This window comes from Citrus clementina, unplaced genomic scaffold (genome assembly GCF_000493195.1).
Source record: "Citrus clementina cultivar Clemenules unplaced genomic scaffold, Citrus_clementina_v1.0 scaffold_5, whole genome shotgun sequence".
Lineage (NCBI taxonomy): Eukaryota > Viridiplantae > Streptophyta > Magnoliopsida > Sapindales > Rutaceae > Citrus > Citrus x clementina.
Window position 1 is genome coordinate 37,719,136 of NW_006262201.1, and position 12,826 is coordinate 37,731,961.

Here is a 12,826-nt window from a genome sequence, read left to right on the forward strand (position 1 = left end):
TTATATTTTTCATCACTAAACATCGATTGTCCATATGGTAATGCCCTGAATGTGACTAGCGGACGGAAGTGTGGCGCAGTCATGTACTATTCCAAGTCAAATATTTTGTCCTCGTAAGCTTTTATACCATTCAGTGGCTCATACTATTTTCAAATCGTAAATTTCATAGATATGAAATTTGAATGACAGATCTTTCCTTTATTCGATATTTCTTTAGACTCTCCAAAAATTCATTGATATTTCTGCTTCAATCCTAGTTTATATCACTTATGAATAGGCTGGTTTTTATTATTCTTAATAAAGACAAATGATTATAACCATCTAATACAAATATCAATTCAGATTCGTTAACCATTAAATAAAGACGTAGACAATTCAGGTGAGAAGGCCATCACGTTATCATCATTACCAACAGACGTTAATTTTACTTCTATTTTACTCGGAGCGAAATAGCGGACTAAACGGTGTATGCTTCATTAGTGATCCTATCAGGACCTTCATTTATTACATTTCTTGTATGCGACAGGAAATAGAAGATAAAATAATTGTCAAAGCCATCGACGATGCATTGTAGAAAAATCCCAATCCGGCCTCGATCAGTCATTTTTCCTCTCTCTTGCTATCATTTAACGCTTTTTTTTTTTTCCTAATGTGATAAGTAGAAAAAAAAACAATGGATAATCTTGAAAGCTGAAAGGAATGAGAGGAGATGCATTGTAAATAACCTCAAAACTAGACTCGTTAAATTATTTCTTCCCCCACATCCGCTTGTGTGAGGGTGTGGGTGTCCATCTGACCTCATACCAAAGCTCGCCTCCAATTTCAAGAACAAAAAGGACTATCTTGACCATAAAAGGCATTGTAAATATGTTGGACACAAAAATGTATCAAACAGACAATCACTGTCAGACAAACTATAAAGTATCAGTAATTTTTCGTTTTTGATAGTTATCCGCTACACTAAAAAATGATTATGGATACAAAGATAAGATGATAAAACCTCTTGTAATTTATCCGGCATCATCAATGCCTTTTTGTTTTGGATTCACTTCTGGCAATCATCATCCCTGAAAGCTTGTTGACCTCGTACAGCAGTCCAGCTGAGAACAAGAAACTGCATTGAAATTTTTAAAACATTTGTATTGTTAGATTCAGTTTATTATAAGAGTTTAACTATGAAGTACTGAATCCTGAACTCAAAAATTATCAAGAATCTACCACCAAGTTCTCTTTTCAAGTTCCTATATTTATATTCTTGTGTACCCAGAAGGTGAATCACTTACACCAACACTATTACTCAAAACAATTAGAATGACAATTTTCCTACTTGTAAAGAGACTGCTTATTTCTAACATCAAAATTTGATGAGCTATTCTTTCATTACAAGTTCACCACAAGGATAAAGTTAAACACCGATCACTAAATTTCAAGATCTGGCTGCTTGCCAATCACAGATAACCAATATATGTTCTTGGAATTTTATGTTACAAATTCAAACTTACAAATATGTACTGTTAAACAATTGGAAAACTATTCTCCGAAGCACGCATTGATAAATCTCAATTTAAAATACATAATTAATATATCTAATGAGTACCATGTTGTAATGCAGACTCGATGAACAGTGCTAGCAGCAATCAGAGCAATCAGTTCCGCCACTATAACTGCAAAATGAAAATCACGAAAACAATTGTTTAAGTTATTTCTGAAACAACAAAGATTGCAACTAAGGAGCCTGAGCACTCTGATATGAGCTAGTCTACACCTGCACTGGAAGATAAATCTAGATTCTAAATGCAGTAATACTTGAAAGATTTCCTCTTTGTTCATTTTCTGGGTTGTTACCAATATTATCTCATTACTCCAGGGAAACAAACTGTGAACAGAATACATAAACTAAGTGTGCTCACCAGCACCCCATCCAGTCTTCATACCACTTGTTTCCTGAAAATTTCCAATGAACTGCAAAAACAGTAACCAAGCTAATACATATTACAAGTTATGATTGAGTAATATGAGCCACATGATAAGAATAACAACTTGAAGTTGTAGAATACAAGAATTTCCATCAATCATGTTCTAGAATGAAGATAATTGACCATAAAAAGCGAAGAATATAAATTTGATCAATTCACAGCAGAAATCACCATCAATTCATGGCAACACATATTAATAACTAAATCCAAGTCAAATGCTAGGAGGCTGGAAATTGACATATTCAAACAAAGAGAATTATACATACTGCACCAATTTAGCAATTGAACAAATATGTGGGTTTCAGTGAAATAAAGTTATTTCCTTTGTACACAATATTAGTAGAAGAAAGGGTAAAAATGTAGGAGAGAGAAGGAAATCATCAACCGAAAAGATCATCCAAAACAAAATCTTACTTTTGAACATGCGGATTCTTTCCAAGAAATTACCATTCAGGGAATTTTGAGTTGTCTAACATGCTGATTGTATTCTTTATTAAAAGTCCAAATAGACATCTACATTCAAAGACTCACTTCGTATAAGTCCTGTGTACTTCAATTACTACCTTTTCCCTTTGAATAAAGTTCTTATTCATCATAAAAGAAAATTCAAGTTTCAAACCCCAAAATGCCTCTTGCCATAGAAAGTGTATCTTTGATAAGTTATCATAAACATAATGCTCCCATCACATGCTGTTGAGACAAATAAATCAATATAATACTTGATTCAGTCATAAGCAACCAAGGGTAACATATATCTATCACTCAATGAACTGGAATTGCAGCAATTAGGTCATTTAAGCCTACATATCTTTTTCCCTTCTTTGAGGGTAAGAAGAATAACCAAAACCTACTGATTGAAGAAATCTTATTACCGTCAGTGACACAAGGAATATGAGTGAGCTGATGAAGCCTCCAAGAATCGTAAACAACTCCGTTGATGCCAGCTTCCCTCTATACATTTGTTGAAGAGAGAGGATGACAATAAACATAAGAAATGAATAGAGCATCGAACTCCCAGACCCAGCCATGGCCTTCAAATTGCAGAAACAATATCCAAAACATCAGATAAATAGTTTCCTACTTCAACAAAAAACAAAAAAAGACCAAGTGTGTTTACATCATGTTTTAGTTGGCAAATTTTTAATGTAAGATAATTTAAAATTGAGCCATTAATCCTTCAAGTACAAAGCCATGGTCAATAAGACTTGATGCCTTGCCTGTCATCAACTCTAGTTCAAATAATAAGAAGCAACAAAAATCCAATAATTTAAAATTGTGGCATGTGAATATTCTCCAGTGGTTTAGATGCTTTCAGCACACATAATAACAATAATGAAGCAGAGTTTTGCATGCAAAAAAATGATTTTTATGATTAAAAAAACGCACGTAAATGAAGCATTGTTAATTCATGAATCATTTGTACAGAAATATGTTTTCAATGATTTTTCAGCCGAACCTAACTCGCACGCACAAAAAAGAAAAAAAATAAATAAATACATCAGTACAATAATGAGCCCCTCAATATAAACTAGAAATCTTTCAACCTTTGCATTAGCTGCTCCAAATGAAAAAATCACAAACATTAAGGTGCTGTTTATTTTTACCACTTAATGCATAATATCACTTATTTTCGGTAATTTAGATATTAATTGAGAACAACATAATGATCTCAATTCTCATAACAAAATGCACAATAACCATGAAAAAGAAACATCGAATTTTCACAAAAATTTTATAAGAAGATACTAACTAATCTATTCACAGAGAAATTCAGTGCGAAATGGTCTTAATTGGATCACATGCAAATAATCACCTGATCGAAAATGTCGAACCTAGTTCAGTTGGAATTCTAACGAAAAATTAAAATTTTGGAATGCAATATTTAGCAGTGCTTGAGTTGACAGCGAGTTCAAGTAATAAAAAAGGCTGAAATTTTCAATTTTGGCTTCTTGACTACATTTTCTCAGAACCAAACAGAAATGACGGTACAGAAGCATACCTTTGAAAAACCCTAGCCCCTCCGATCCGATCTCGTTAGTTGATACGTCTCTCCTTCGCTGATGCGTCACGTATGTGAAAGAATCTCAAGCGAAAATAAATCAACAATGACTCTAGTGGCGGGTAGACTCGGTAATATGTCTCAACTATAGGGGCAATATTCGTCTCAACGAAATTATTAAACGCTGTCGTTTTATGCAATGACCACTAAACCCTCGTTTCTATGACAACAGTAAATAGTATCTAGCGCCCTACGTTAGTACTTTTTATCACATAAGAACATAGTTTTCTCCTTTTCATTGTCATCAAAAGGTCACTAAGAGCTACTCGAAGCCATCAACGAAATGCTTTATTTTAAAAGGTAGATTGCAAGAGAATTTTTATAAACTAAGTTAGCTTCTAATGCAGTTGGATTAATTATACATTGTTCTCTACTTATTTCTAGTTCATATTCGTTAATTTAAAAAAGAAAGTCATATAGATACAAATTATTCAGAATAATAGTTAATTTAGTATTTTTACAAGTGTTTATTATTAAGCTTATGGTTGCGTTTGGGGCAACTGCGCTGCCATAGTGCAGCTGCACCTCACCCTATATTTTAAGAGAATATCTCCTTTAATAAAACATAGGGAGCAGCTGCCTCAAACGGAAGCTATGTCATTGATTGACCACTCAATAATTATTATAAATCAAATCGAGCATCACGAGGTATAGACAAATTGACAAATAGAAAAGTAGGTGAATTGAGGAAGTTAGCCAAGTGGTGCAAGCCTATTCAACAATAGCCCATCAACTAAACCGAACTTGGATTCTAGAATTGAGGTTGAAAGTTATAGTATTAAAATGTTTAACAAATATTAACTGTTATAATTTAGTAGTTAAGTTGATACAATATATAAAAAAATTTATTATATTTTTATTAATTTTGTCAAAATTATTGTTTAAAAAATATTTTTACTACATGCTATTAATTTTTATTTTATACTTACAATTTTTTTCACAGCAACTATAATTTACAATACCTCAATATTAAACAGAGCCTTAGCCTCTCAGATAGCTCAATTTAACAACTCAAACAAAACTAAACTTACCCCAATCCTCATGTAGCAATTTCTCACATGATTAAGACTAATTAGCCAAGACGTCTCACGTGATCAAGGCCGATCAGCCAAGAGTCTCATCTAAGGATCTGAAGTTTGAAGTCTAAACTGCCACATTCTTCTTATCAGCTTCCACACACACTAACAGCAGCACTATAGAACGGAGCATCTCAGCAACTAGAAGCAAGACAAGAGAGAAACCAATAAAGAAGCCAAAAGAAGAAGAAGCCTAAGATCAAGTTAGAGGAAGCTATTAGATAAAGAAGTCAATAACTCAAGCAAATAAGCAAAGGTCCTATGTCACAAGCTTCAACGGCAACGTCTTTATAGTCAAGCTTAAGCAAGAATAGTATAGGAGTCTATCTTTTGTTGCATAAGCAAACTATACAATTTACTGTCACAACTACTTTTTCAAAGAATTATTCTTGTATCTTTGTAGAATTAATGAATTATGCCCTTACATTGGTATTTTCGGTAAATTATATTGTGTCGAGCATCTTTGCACTGTATTTCAGTCATTTACTCATTTAATTTAGAGTCGTGGACTTACTTGATAGAACTTAACAAACTATATTATTTTCTGAAAAATATAAACAAATAAGGATCCAGACTTTATTATCCTTTTGAATTGAACTCTGGCGTTCCGGTTCAGCTTGTATTGACTTGTGCGACTAAGACGGTCGTGTCTCGCGCCCGCGTGCCATGGAACCGCCCGAGTGTCCGGTTTGTCTACAATCCTACGACGGGGAGTGCACTATTCCGCGGGTGCTCACCTGCGGCCACACGGCCTGCGAGTCCTGCCTTTTGAACCTACCTCAAAAGTTCCCGCTCACAATTCGCTGCCCCGCGTGTACTGTACTCGTCAAGTATCCACCGCAGGGCCCCACCTTTCTCCCCAAAAACATCGACCTTCTCCGTCTCATCGACCCCGCTTCTCCAAAACCCCTTAAAAATCCGAAGAATTTCGAAAATGTCCTAGAATTTGATTTCATTCCTCGTACTTGGTCGAATGAGTTTTACACGTTTTGGAAGCAGTACGTTCTCCCAAAGGACTCCGTTTTGTTTGAAGCGAAGGCTGAAGAAGATTGTGGTTTTCGTTTTGGTTGTTTAAGGGAAAATCAAAGTCAAAGGGTGAGTGTTGTTAAGCTAGGTTCTTTGTGTGATGATGATGATTCTGTGTTTAAGTATAGTTATTTAATGAGAGTTATGAATTGTTTGAGTGGAATGATAGTGGAAGTGAGAGATCAGTTGGATTTGATTTTGAGAACTGCTTCGAGACAGATTAAATGTTGTAGAGTTTTGGGCTTGTGGGGTGATATGGAAGATGGGTTTTTGTGTTTAGTGTGTGAGAGACTGAATGAGATAGAAAGGCTGGATTTTTTAAGAAATGGAGATGGTTTGTGTAATGATGGATTGTCTAGTTTTGCGATGATGGGGATGGAAATATGTGAAGCATTGATCAGTTTGAATAAGCAAGGGTTCACCGCTGGTTGCTTAGGTTTTTCTTGCTTTAGTTTTGATAATTTTGGGAATTTGTATGTTGATTTGAATGACATTTTAGTGATGGGAAGGAGGGTAACTAAAAGTGTTGCCAAAGTTGGTTGTGTTGGAAGCAGGATTTGTGATAAAGAAGTGGGACTTTTCTTGAGTGATTTTTTGGAAAGCAATGTGTTTTTCAGTCCAGAGGTGTTGTATGAGTTGTTCAAGAAAGAGGGAATTTGGGTGGAATGTGAGGAGTCTGAATTTTCAGTTGGGTATGGCTCAGATGTTTGGCCAGTAGCTTGTATCTTGCTTTCACTTCTTATTGGTGAACAGTTTACTAAAGAGCTGATTGACTATATACGCTGTGTTAGCACAAAAGCAAGTGATGATAATATAGCTTGTTTGGGGATGTACATGGCTTGGATGGAGAAAGTAACTTATTTGTTGGAAAATAAATTTGGTTCGGAGTTTGTGTCTTTGCAGCTGATGTTCTGTCAATGTTTAAACTTTGATCCAGGCTGTCGTCCACTTTTGACCAATGTGTGGAAGTGCATTAGGGAGCTGATTATTAAACCTGAATTTGATAAAATGATCCGATTTGATGGGCCGGTTAATTTGGAGAATGAAAATCATTGTTTGGTTCTTGGAGAATTGAGTTGTTTGCCCAAGGAAAGATTAGAAACTGAGGACAAAGATGAGTTGTTAGGAGCAGAAAACAGTGATGGAGCTGATATTGATCAAGCTAGGGCAGCAGGGGGTGTCAAAGATTTAGTTAACGGTCTCTCAAAGGGAAATGTCAAGTTTAAGGACTTGCAGGGTCACCGTGATTGTGTTACTGGATTAGCCGTTGGAGGTATGGATTTCAAACAATGACCTTATTTGCAAAGACAGTGCTATTATAATTCATGTTCTTCCCATGCTATTCAATGCTCATTTTGGTCTCTGCAACTTATTTTAAATGCCCTCAGAGTGACAAAACTTTAGGATCAAGTGATATCTTTGGGGATGATTGTCTTTTGTATTGTCAAGGATTGGGGGATGCCTAGTTCCTTTTCATGCTGAAACCAAAATTGTGGTGTAGAACGTCATTTTCAGTATGACATTAATTTCAGGGGAATCTTCCCAGCCAGATGACAGAATCCTTCTTCATAGTCCATACCATGGATTCCTGTTTTCTGGAACTTGGCAAACCTACGCTTGTAAATCTAAGGTTACTCTCCCTTTGATTATATTTGTATTCAGAAACTTTGAGATAGTTACTAAGGTCAGTTATAAGATTGCTTATTATTAATCGTCAAAACAGCAATAGTACTGCATATGTTAATAACACGCAGCAGTAAAATACACACACACACATACACACAGAGGACTTCTTAGGTGCGGATGTTAAAATACGGATTTCGTATAGGTAGAGGTAAAAGACAGGAAAACATGGACTCCAATGCCTTTCTTTTTCTTCTAGTGTTTGGGACTCCGTGTTTATTTATTTATTTATTTTTGTCTTTTAGCTCTGCCCGCACAAAATCCACATTTTACTGTCCACTCGTAAGAAGCTCTGTACATATATATGCGTGTGCTGTGATCATGCTCACCTTGGCTGAGTATCATCCCTTCAATCCATGTGCTTAGTTTTTAATAGTAGTATAGTCACTTGTGTAAAATCTTTGTTCTCTCCTGGTTCGCTGTTGCTCACACCAAGTTGCTCAGCAAAAATTCTTGAAGTTCAGGTTGCCAAACCATTTGCTTGTGCTTAAATCCCTCGGTTTTCCTTTGTTATCACCTTTCTATCATTCTTTATGTAATCTTAGGGGCTGTTTGGTATTCTTTGTGGCCAATCATTTTCTGTTCTGCCAAAACAATGAAATGGAAAACATGTTTGGTAGGACACTTTTTGCTCTCCATTTTTCATTTGATAGAAGTGGATGGTATCCATTTTCTACTCTCTGTTAATAAAAGTAGAGAATGATAAATTGCTGTTTCTGATTTTACTGCATTATATTCACCAAAAACTAATCATTTCTTTATTACAAAACAAATATAAAATCACCATTTGAAAAACAATACCAAATGCACCCGTATATTCCTAGAATAAGGGTCAATAAGGAGATTATGAAGCTTAGTTTCTTTGGCAACTTTATTCTGAATGTATATTTTCTTCTCTCTTGCAGGAGGCTTCTTGTTTAGCTCCTCATTTGATAAATCAATCCATGTATGGTCATTGAAGGTACACACTCTGAAGGAAACTATAATTTAAGGGTCCCTATTGCTGTAACTGATATGGAACTATATTTGGTGCCTGTAACCTTTTTGTGTGAGTAATCATAATTTTTTGAGATTATTTTTCGAAGAAAAAGAAGTTTTTGAACTTGTGTAGTTCCTATCTACATTTTTAATTGGATAAATTCTATTAAAGTTACATATTTGTGCAGTTTAGCACATTCATGTAAGACCTGTTAGCTATGGAAAATGGTATAATTTTTCTTCAATAAATGGAACACTTTGGCTGTGGACTCTTTGTCAGAGTCCTAGAGTCCTAATGAATGATAAAACTTGGAAGTATTTATTTATTCGCCAAAAAAGATCAAACTGTTGCTTTTTTGTTATTTCTCATAGTTTAACTGGAACTTTCAGAGAGTTATATTGATATACTCAAAGTGTATTTGGAAAGGGTTCTGATGTTAACTGAGTGCATTGAGACTTAAAGAACAGTTGCTCATGTGATAACACCATTATATATTGCCAGTTGTTGTGACATTTAGGCCCACTAATTTTTCTGCAACTACTACACATCTGCAATATCGTTGATACTAATATGACAGGAAAGAAAATATCCTCTTTTTCGTTTCTTTTTCTCTTTTCCTTTTTTCGTATTGTATTGTAGCCTTATTTCTTATTAAACATTTGCAGTGAGTATCTTCTGTGTGTTTGTATGCAGGACTTTTCTCATGTACATACATTTAAAGGTCATGATCATAAAGTCATGGCTGTGGTTTATGTGGATGAAGACCAACCATTATGCATAAGTGGGGATAGTGGAGGTGGTATATTTGTATGGAGCTTTAGTTTCCCACTTGGACATGAACCATTGAAGAAATGGAATGAAGAGAAGGATTGGCGATATAGTGGTATCCATGCTTTGACCACTTCAGGAAGATATCTCTATACAGGCAGTGGAGATAGGACAATTAAGGCATGGTCACTGCTGGTAATAAATTTGTTTATCAAATGATCTGCTCCAAGTACATCTTCATCTTTTCAAATATTATACGTAACCTGGAATTTATTCTCTTTTCCAGGATGGTACGCTATCATGCACAATGAGTGGTCATAAATCAGCAGTTTCGACCCTAGCAGTATGTAATGGGGTGCTTTATAGTGGGAGTCGGGATGGAACCATACGATTGTGGAGTCTAAGTGACCATAGTCTTTTGACGGTATTGGAGGAAGATAGCTCAGGAGCTGTGTCCTCTGTCTTGTCCCTTACTGCAGTCCAGCATACTCTAGTTGTATCTCATGAAAGTGGATCTATAAAGGTTTTACATTCTTTGAAACTTGCTTGAGCTGGAGTAGATCTTTTCATGTTTTATGGACATATGGGCAATTGACAACATGTTGAATAAAATATCTTTAAACTCTCAAGGTGGTACTGGGATAGTGCCGCGCATTGGCTGTAGACTTATATAGGGATATCAGCTTGATTATAAAGCATTGAGAATATAACCATCCTTATGGGGTGGTGGGAAACCATATCAGCGAGGAGGAAGATTTAGTTTTATTTTTTCAGTTTATGAATTTTTCAGGATCGTCCATATAGAGTAATCACAAAAATGGTCATGAAAAAATGATTTTATTGTTGACATCAAAGATTCCTCTGTATTGGTTCGAGGAAAGTCTGAATTCAATGCAATGTAATACACATCCACTGTAGTATGTCACATTTTTCGAATGCTGTGATTTAAATACTTATTAATTTGGTCAAAGAAACTAATTTCTTTTATTATCACTTCCTTCAGGTCTGGAGGAATGATAAGTTTATGAAGTCCATGCAAACACACAAGGGTTCTGTCTTTGCTGTTTTCTTGGAGGGCAAATGGCTGTTTACAGGAGGTTGGGACAAAACCGTCAGTGTGCAGGTATAGACTTGTTTTTATCTAGTTATATTCATGAAGTCATTCTTATCAAGCCAATCTTATTAACACATATTTGCATCTTGAATTTTCTTCAAACTTGATTTAACCTTTAATAATATTCTTTTTTGGCCAAACTTAGTAACCTCCTCTGAATACTCATCAATAATAGTTGACGATTTGTAGGAACTAGCAGGAGATGAGTTTGAAGAAGATGTAATACCTACTGGTGCAATCCCTTGTGGTTCTGTCATTACAGCTTTATTATATTGGCAAGGAAAGCTTTTTGTCGGATGTGCTGACAGGACTGTTAAGGTAAGCCATCATTTTTCCCACTATATGTTTTTGTCTTTGTTACAGTTGTATGTGTTATCTGAGACCTTATCCTAATGACAGCAGAACTGTGAATTTATGAATTATGTATTACAGATCATTAAAATCTTCCTATTTCTTTCAATCAAATTCACCGGTTTAACAAAAAATGACCGCACTGTTCAATTGATTATCTTGCTCATTAGAATACTGAACTGAAGTTCTTTCCATATTGAAAAGCATTAGAGCAGTCCAAAATGCATACGCTGTTTTCAGTTTTTAATGTTGCTGAATTGTTGAATCAGTTAATCTTTGTTTGGTTATGCCAGGTATATTATTATGGGAAGTGATCAAATCTCACCAGTTACAGAGTTACTTGCTGTATGGTCCAACTGCTTAAGCTTTATTGATTGAAATCACAGTTGAATGTTGTATAGATAGCGTTGTGCAACCGTCAAATCCCAGAGATTTTCTCCTTGTTGCTGCACATAAATCTTTGAAGAACAAAGCACGTGGTCATATGTATCAGAAAGAACAAGAGAGGAACCAGAAATGTTTCAAAATGCTAATTTCTGCTGTATGGAACATTGTCCCAACAATGCCGATGTATATATACATTTTTTTGTGTAAGTAACACTCTATATAATTATGCTGTTAATATAAAATGAGGGGCTGTGAATTATTCTTTGAAAAAATACAATCAACCTCTTGGTCTGAACAATATCATTTTTCATAAGGCTATTAAAGAAAACTACATTTTTGTTAAGAAGGAATTTGTCCCCGTTTTACCCTAAAAATATCGTATTTATTTAAATACATCCCTCATGTTTCAAATTTTTGCACCTATACATTTTTTCGTGTACAATTACCGAATTACCCTAATTTAATACCTAATGCTTTAAAATCATTCACGACCAAGTCGTGCACACGACTACAGCCAGGTAACTTTATAATTATATAACTATAGTCGATTATCTTCATAAATGCACACACCTTTCACTATATCTTTGAGTATCTTCTTGTGTTTTATTGATCACTTGACTCTTGTAAATCATTAAGCATCACTTAAATATCAATTGTTCCTGTCATAATAAATGGTTGTAGAGTAAAATTATATATGCATGACAACAATCAGATAACTTCATAAATACAAGACTATAGTGGAGTACATGAACATAAAACAAAAATTACCTAAAATACTCATTAGAATGATAACATAATCAACATAAGTTGTAACGTATCAAACATTAATTTATCAAACAATAAAATTTTTTTTACATCAAACAACATAGGTCGATTACATGTCCAAATCATAAATAAGTCTAAATCATAAATAAAATTTAAAATAACATAAGTTGCTTTTCAATCATCAAAACTATTAATTTACTCCAATCACTAAGCCCATCTATTATAAACCCCTAGCCGCCTCCCTTTAGAAACAACATAAACCAAATAAACATGTTTTTCCACCTGTGAAATAAGAAGATATAAATTTTTTAGCTAACTAATACATATATGAAAGAAATTAAGACAATAAAATGGATTAGTATGTAATGTTGAGTATATTACATGTGCTTCTATTTCATTCAATCCTACTATAGGCTCATTGTTAGACAGTGAAATTGGCGTGTTATAAGTTAGTCGATTATGTTCTCGAGAACTGCATTTATCACTCTTACAACGTAACTTTTCTTTGCCTTGTGATACTATCCTAATTTCTCATGGCCAACCTTTATTCATCCAGGCTCAATGTCAGACAATGCAATAATTTTCACACTTGCACGACTTTAATCGTGTAAATTCATACATGTATGATAACAGTCCTGTAAC

General features: G+C 34.6%; 2 protein-coding genes across 3 annotated transcripts; one reads left to right on the top strand and one right to left on the bottom strand.

The window, feature by feature from the left end:
* Positions 1 to 843: 843 nt before the first annotated feature.
* On the bottom strand, positions 844 to 4,074 carry LOC18040456 (keratinocyte-associated protein 2). 2 transcript variants are annotated; one of them, XM_006434211.2, is made up of 5 exons: positions 3,976 to 4,074; positions 2,849 to 3,007; positions 1,911 to 1,962; positions 1,598 to 1,664; positions 844 to 1,114 (listed from the first exon to the last, which is right to left on the bottom strand). In XM_006434211.2, the coding sequence occupies exons 2-5, from the start codon at positions 3,002 to 3,004 to the stop codon at positions 1,024 to 1,026; spliced, it is 366 nt and encodes a 121-aa protein (XP_006434274.1). In that variant the 5' UTR covers positions 3,005 to 3,007; positions 3,976 to 4,074; the 3' UTR covers positions 844 to 1,023. The 2 variants fall into 2 exon arrangements, with proteins under 2 accessions (XP_006434274.1, XP_006434272.1); XM_006434209.2 differs by lacking the exon at positions 3,976 to 4,074 and adding an exon at positions 3,790 to 3,940.
* Positions 4,075 to 5,715: 1,641 nt separating this feature from the next.
* LOC18040457 lies at positions 5,716 to 11,692 on the top strand. The gene is made up of 7 exons (XM_006434212.2): positions 5,716 to 7,410; positions 8,726 to 8,781; positions 9,493 to 9,762; positions 9,854 to 10,090; positions 10,571 to 10,690; positions 10,871 to 10,999; positions 11,326 to 11,692. Exons 1-7 carry the CDS (start codon positions 5,778 to 5,780, stop codon positions 11,344 to 11,346), a joined length of 2,466 nt encoding a protein of 821 aa, XP_006434275.1. The 5' UTR covers positions 5,716 to 5,777; the 3' UTR covers positions 11,347 to 11,692.
* The last annotated feature ends 1,134 nt before the right edge of the window (positions 11,693 to 12,826 follow it).

Coding starts and splice junctions, on each gene's coding strand:
- LOC18040456 (XM_006434211.2), bottom strand. CDS start 3,004: ATGGCTGGGTCTGGGAGTTCGATGCTCTATTCATTTCTTATGTTTATT. Junction 1,963..2,848: donor TATTCCTTGTGTCACTGACG/GTAATAAGATTT, acceptor CTGTTTTTGCAG/TTCATTGGAAATTTTCAGGA. Junction 1,115..1,597: donor CGAGTCTGCATTACAACATG/GTACTCATTAGA, acceptor ATTTCAATGCAG/TTTCTTGTTCTCAGCTGGAC.
- LOC18040457 (XM_006434212.2), top strand. CDS start 5,778: ATGGAACCGCCCGAGTGTCCGGTTTGTCTACAATCCTACGACGGGGAG. Junction 8,782..9,492: donor TCCATGTATGGTCATTGAAG/GTACACACTCTG, acceptor GTTTGTATGCAG/GACTTTTCTCATGTACATAC. Junction 10,091..10,570: donor ATGAAAGTGGATCTATAAAG/GTTTTACATTCT, acceptor CACTTCCTTCAG/GTCTGGAGGAATGATAAGTT.